General features: G+C 39.0%; 1 protein-coding gene across 1 annotated transcript in view; it reads right to left on the bottom strand.

Annotated features, from left to right (window-relative positions):
- The window catches only part of sos1 (son of sevenless homolog 1), a gene marked incomplete at its 5' end in the record, with an annotated part of 100,174 nt that overhangs the window by 49,787 nt on the left and 42,887 nt on the right, over positions 1-7,500 (bottom strand). Inside the window, 2 exons of the mRNA XM_079844438.1 lie at positions 3,050-3,416; positions 5,988-6,279. Coding sequence (XP_079700564.1) covers positions 3,050-3,416; positions 5,988-6,279 — 659 coding nt within the window. The remainder of the gene's footprint in view (positions 1-3,049; positions 3,417-5,987; positions 6,280-7,500) is intronic.

The raw sequence follows: 7,500 nt of genomic DNA, 5'->3' as shown, positions 1-7,500 counted from the left end.
CACACACAACCCAATATCACACACACCACACACAGATCCAACACCACACACAACCCAATATCACACACACCACACACAGATCCAACACCACACACAACCCAATATCACACACACCACACACAGATCCAACATCACACACAACCCAATATCACACACACCACACACAGATCCAACACCACACACAACCCAATATCACACACACCACACACAGATCCAACATCACACACAACCCAATATCACACACACCACACACAGATCCAACATCACACACAACCCAATATCACACACACCACACACAACCCAATATCACACACACCACACACAACCCAATATCACACACACCACACACAGATCCAACATCACACACAACCCAATATCACACACACCACACACAGATCCAACATCACACACAACCCAATATCACACACACCACACACAACCCAATATCACACACACCACACACAACCCAATATCACACACAACCCAATATCACACACACCACACACAGATCCAACACCACACACAACCCAATATCACACACACCACACACAGATCCAACACCACACACAACCCAATATCACACACACCACACACAACCCAATATCACACACACCACACACAGATCCAACACCACACACACCACACACAACCCAATATCACACACAACCCAATATCACACACACCACACACAGATCCAACACCACACACACCACACACAACCCAATATCACACACAACCCAATATCACACACACCACACACAGATCCAACACCACACACAACCCAATATCACACACACCACACACACCACACACAGATCCAACATCACACACAACCCAATATCACACACACCACACACAGATCCAACATCACACACAACCCAATATCACACACACCACACACAGATCCAACATCACACACACAACCCAATATCACACACACCACACACAGATCCAACATCACACACAACCCAATATCACACACACCACACACAGATCCAACATCACACACACAACCCAATATCACACACACCACACACAACCCAATATCACAGCTGATGACACTTTACTATATATCCACATAGAGAAAAGCCATTTTAAATTATAATAATATTTCACAATTTCTACTGTATTTTTATCAAAATGGCGACTGCACTGCAAAAAAATGCTTCTCTTACTTAGCATTTGTGTCTTGTTTCTGGTCCCAGGGTTTCTGCAGGTTTCACCAAATCAAATTTAAGACTTTTTGAGACCGTTATGAATTAAATTTAAGACCTATATCACGCAATAATAAAACCTACAAAGGAAATGCAGAATCACAAAATTACTAGCAAAGCAAATTAGTTTCTTCAAATTGAACAAAGTATTAGTAAACTTGCACTTCCTCATAGCTCAATCTCAATCATGTATTTTTCCTTCTGAGATCAAAATGACTGATTTTGTGGTGGTCATTTCCAGTTTTGTTGTTTGATGCCATATTTACCATATTAGATGCACAAGTCACACATGACAATAAAACAAACAAACGCATGAATCTTGTCTGGTATTACAGAGAAAGGCTGGTCCAGTGGTGCGCTCTCTAGCTTTAATAACACTATCGCTGAGCGTGGGGAAATATGACCAAAATCTTACAAGTAAGCAATTGCTTAATATAAGTAAAAAGTTCTCAAGTAAACGGTCTTTCATAAAATAAGAACTTGTTAACCAATTACAATAGGACAAATAAATACAACCTAAAGATACGGATACAAACAGTGGTGTTTTTCCCTGTTGTTGTTTGTTTAACATTAACACAGACAGGAGCAGGTATAAGACGTATTAATATGCTTTCACTTTAAGAATTTTGAAATTTAAGACTTTAAGACCCCGCGGGAACCCTGGGTCCAAACGTCTAAAAATGCTCAAAACAAGAAGCATTTACTAGCCAAATAAAAATGATTGTCTTAACTCAATATTAAGTGAGTTTTTGCTTAAAATCTGCCAATGGGGTAAGCAAAATAATCTTAATTCAAACAGAAAACAAGATTATTTATCTTACCCCATTGGCAGATTATTTTGCTCATTTTAAGCAAAAACTCCCTTGAGTTATTTTCCCCCAAAACAAGACAAAGACTTTTGCTTGTCTAGTAAATGCTTCTTAAAGGATTAGTTCACTTTTAAATAAACTTTCGCTGATAATTTACTCTCCCCCATGTCATCCAAGATGTCCATGTCTTTCTTTCTGCAGTCGAAAAGAAATTACGGTTTTGGATGAAAACAGTCCAGGGTTTTTCTCCATATAATGGACTTCAATGGGCTCCAAACGGTTCAAATGACAGTTTCAGTGCAGCTTCAAAGGGCTTTAAACGACACCAGATGATGAATAAGGGTCTGATCTAGACAAACCATCAGTTTCTGAGAGAAACCCAGCAGTATTTATGATATTATTTCACCTCTTAACAGACGAGCGTGATCATCTCTGAGCTCAGACATAACTTCCGACAAGTGAGGTCAAATTAGATCATGGTTATAGATATATCGATAGTAGATGCCTCATTCTACTGATCCGTGCAGTCGCTAATGAGGCATCTACGTATATATATCTATGACCACGCTCGTATTTGACCTCACTTGTCGGAAGTTATGTCTGAGCTCAGAGATGATCACGCTCGTCTGATAAGAGGTGAAATAATATCATAAATACTGCTGGGTTTCTCTCAGAAACTGATGGTTTGTCTAGATCAGACCCTTATTCATCATCTGGTGTCGTTTAAAGCCCTTTGAAGCTGCACTGAAACTGTCATTTGGACCGTTTGGAGCCCATTGAAGTCCATTATATGGAGAAAAACCCTGGACTGTTTTCATCCAAAACCTTCATTTCTTTCCGACTTTAGAAAGAAAGACATGGACATCTTGGATGACATGGGGGAGAGTAAATTATCAGCAAAAGTTTATTTAACAGTGAACTAATCCTTTTAATGTAAGATTTTTTAGACCTTTGGACTATAAACATGACAAAAACACCAAGTAAGAAAAGCATTTTTTGCAGTGTGAAAAGTCGCGCGTCACTCACCGGCGTACATGTGGAAGGTCAACCTCTCGATGAGCTTCAGCACGGTTCCGGCTTTGATGATGGGAATGCCGGACTTGGACTGGACGTTCTCCTCGAACACCACGTTCTCCTCGGAGTCTGGTTGGGCGAAGCGGTAAACCTCGGCCCCAGGAAGCCTCATCTGCTCCTCCTTCTCCTCCTGCAGCATGGCCGTGTCCAGCATGCGCTCCAGCGTGGAGCGGTACTGCAGCGAGATCAGCGCCGCCATCCAGCCGTTCTTCTCCTCCGCTGATTTGGCGGCAAACACCACGCTGTTCCCGTCCTTCAGGATGATCTCGAAGGCGTGCCGGTACTCGCCCTCCTTATCGTCCTTGTCGTTGATCTGGACCTGTTGAAGAACCGATACGTTTCACTGTTCGGCCGATACGTTTATTTTGACGGTGCCAGGACTTTTATTTTGACAGTGTCTGAATGCCTGAGAGTTTTTCTGTTTAGCCGATACGTGTTGGATGAAGACTTTTATTTTGACGGTGCCGGGACTTTTATTTTGACAGTGTCTGAGCTTCTGAGGGTATTTTAGTTTAGCGATACATGTCAGAAGTGGATTATTTTGACAGTGTTAGGACTTTTATTTTGACAGTGTGCAAGCGCCTGAGAGTTTGGCCGATAAGTGTTGGATGAAGACTTTTATTTTGACAGTGTCTGAGCGCCTGAGAGTATTTTCGTTTAGCCGATACGTGTCAGAAGTTGATTATTTTGACAGTGCTGGGACTTTTATTTTGACAGTGTCTGAACGCCTGGAGGGTTTTTTAGTTTAGCGATACGTGTCAGAAGTTGACTATTTTGATGGTGCCAGGACTTTTATTTTGACGGTGCCAGGACTTTTATTTTGACAGTGTCTGCACTTCTGAGAGTATTTTAGTTTAGCGATATGTGTCAGAAGTTGATTATTTCGATGGTGCCATGACTTTTATTTTGACAGTGTCTGAGCTTCTGAGGGTATTTTAGTTTAGCGATACATGTCAGAAGTGGATTATTTTGACAGTGTTAGGACTTTTATTTTGACAGTGTGCAAGCGCCTGAGAGTTTGGCCGATAAGTGTTGGATGAAGACTTTTATTTTGACAGTGTCTGAGCGCCTGAGAGTATTTTCGTTTAGCCGATACGTGTCAGAAGTTGATTATTTTGACAGTGCTGGGACTTTTATTTTGACAGTACTAGGACTTTTATTTTGACAGTGTCTGAACGCCTGGAGGGTTTAGTTTAGCGATACGTGTCAGAAGTTGACTATTTTGATGGTGCCAGGACTTTTATTTTGACGGTGCCAGGACTTTTATTTTGACAGTGTCTGAACGCCTGAGTTTTTCTGTTTGGCCAATTGACGTTGCCAGGATTTTTAGCGATTTTAGCGATACGTGTCAGAAGTGGATTATTTTGACACTGCTAGGACTTTTATTTTGACAGTGTCTGCGCTTCTGAGAGTATTTTAGTTTAGCCGATATGTGTCAGAAGTTGATTATTTTGATGGTGCCAGGACTTTTATTTTGACGGTGCCAGGACTTTTATTTTGACAGTGTCTGCACTTCTGAGAGTATTTTAGTTTAGCGATATGTGTCAGAAGTTGATTATTTCGACGGTGCCATGACTTTTATTTTGACAGTGTCTGAGCTTCTGAGGGTATTTTAGTTTAGCGATACATGTCAGAAGTGGATTATTTTGACAGTGTTAGGACTTTTATTTTGACAGTGTGCAAGCGCCTGAGAGTTTGGCCGATAAGTGTTGGATGAAGACTTTTATTTTGACAGTGTCTGAGCGCCTGAGAGTATTTTCGTTTAGCCGATACGTGTCAGAAGTTGATTATTTTGACAGTGCTGGGACTTTTATTTTGACAGTACTAGGACTTTTATTTTGACAGTGTCTGAACGCCTGGAGGGTTTAGTTTAGCGATACGTGTCAGAAGTTGACTATTTTGATGGTGCCAGGACTTTTATTTTGACGGTGCCAGGACTTTTATTTTGACAGTGTCTGAACGCCTGAGTTTTTCTGTTTGGCCAATTGACGTTGCCAGGATTTTTAGCGATTTTAGCGATACGTGTCAGAAGTGGATTATTTTGACACTGCTAGGACTTTTATTTTGACAGTGTCTGCGCTTCTGAGAGTATTTTAGTTTAGCCGATATGTGTCAGAAGTTGATTATTTTGATGGTGCCAGGACTTTTATTTTGACAGTGTCTGAACGTCTGAGAGCTTTTCTGTTTGCCGATAAGTGTTGGATGAAGACTTTTATTTTGACAGTGTCTGCGCTTCTGAGAGTATTTTAGTTTAGTGATATGTGTCAGAAGTTGATTATTTTGACGGTGCCAGGACTTTTATTTTGACACCGTGCAAGCGCCTGAGAGTATTTTAGTTTAGCCGATACGTGTCAGAAGTTGATTATTTTGACGGTGCCAGGACTTTTATTTTGACAGTGTTTGAACGCCTGAGAGTTTTTCTGTTTGGCCAATTAGTGTTGGATGAAGACTTTTATTTTGACAGTATTTCGCTCAGACAGTCAAAATAAAAGTCCCGTCACTGTCAAAATAAAAGTCTACTTCAGACACTTATCGTCCAAACCGAAAAACAATTGTCACAGAAATGTATTAATTTGTAAAATGTGAACACACATTAAACTTCTTAATGAAATGTGGGCGTCACCAGGTGGCTAGTCTTGGTACAGCGCCTAAAAAAAACGTACATTTTTGTGATAACTTCGAATGTGAAATAGATTTGGCTTTGATTTTAAAGCAATTTTAGAGTGCAAATGATTTAGTAAAATATACATGTTGTATAAAATATAAATAGTTTGAAGTTCTCACTATTAACGAGTTGCTTATTCGCATGCATATTACTCGGATATTGTCTGTTTATTAGTACCTCAGACTTTGATTATCTTTCTATGGGAATGGGCCAATCAGCACGCACCTTCCTCATGAAGAACTTCTCCTTGAGCCGGTATTCGGCCGCACTGGCTCCGGGCAGGCGGGGCTGGCCGTGGTTGGACTTGCAGCAGATCATGAGGCCGTCGAACAGGAAGATGTGGCGCTCGTGTTTCGCGCCCACTCGTGTGAGCGCGCCCTCCATGATGAACTCGTTGCAGCACTGGCCGATGTCTTTGCCCTCCCAGCCGTCGATGTTCCTCTGGATCTCATTCATCTTCTTGATGGCCAGGTGTTTGCCCTTCATCTGCTGACTGTAGAAGCGGCACGCCGACTCGCTGCACGCACACAACCACACCGCCTCCATTTCAGCATTCTCAAATCACACTGCTGAGCTTTTCTCATTTCAGTTGATTACTTGTAGCGCTACTACCATCCAATAATCACCAAAAGTGCTTTTTATGATATGAAACAACGGTTTACTATCAAATTCAAACAATTAAAGGTGCAGTAAGCGATTTCTGAGAACGCTAAAAGGGCGTATACACTCATGAGGGGGGAGGAGCCTGTGTTAAAGAATTTGCATTGGAGAATTTGGGGGCGGGGCTATCAAGATAGGGGCGTGTTTGTTTTGGTGATGTCAACATATATCAACATAATTTCTCAGAAATGGCGTACTGCACCTTTAATGACGTTTTGATGCTCTTTAATGTGCCGTAATGTAATAGCAAAAAATGAAAACAATAATGTAAATATTATTATTATAAGTGTGAATTCAAAAATTAAAAGTGCGTTTTAAAAAGAAATGAGCATGATTTCATCTCTTAAATATCTTAGTGTGTGATTTGGTCATAATTTAGACTTTTTAAAAATCTAATTTCAGCTTTTTATCTCATTATTAGGACTTTTAAGTCTATTTTTATCTCAGAATATTTAAAGTCCTAATTTCAACTGTTCATCTCACAATCTAATAATGAGGATTTTAAAATCCTATTTTTGCTTTTTATCTAATAATGAGGACTTTTAAAATCATATTTTTGCTTTTTATCTAATAATGAGGACTTTTAAAATCATATTTTTGACTTTTTTTCTAATAATGAGGACTTTAAAATGATATTTTTGACTTTTTATCTAATGAGGACTTTTAAAATAATATTTTTTGACTTTTTATCTAATAATGAGGACTTTTAAAATCATATTTTTTGACTTTTTATCTAATAATGAGGACTTTTAAAATCATATTTTTGACTTTTTATCTAATGAGGACTTTTAAAATCATATTTTTGCTTTTTATCTAATAATGAGGACTTTTAAAATCATATTTTTGACTTTTTATCTAATAATGAGGACTTTTAAAATCATATTTTTGCCTTTTTATATAATAATGAGGACTTTTAAAATCATATTTTTGACTTTATCTAATAATGAGGACTTTTAAAATCATATTTTTGACTTTATCTAATAATGAGGACTTTTAAAATCATATTTATGACTTTTTATCTAATAATGAGGACTTTTAAAATCATATTTATGACTTTTTATCTAATAATGAGGACTTT

The sequence above is a fragment of the Gobio gobio genome, assembly GCF_949357685.1.
Source record: "Gobio gobio genome assembly, chromosome: 19".
Classification (NCBI taxonomy): Eukaryota; Metazoa; Chordata; class Actinopteri; order Cypriniformes; family Gobionidae; genus Gobio; species Gobio gobio.
This window is presented reverse-complemented; position numbering and strand designations above follow the sequence as displayed.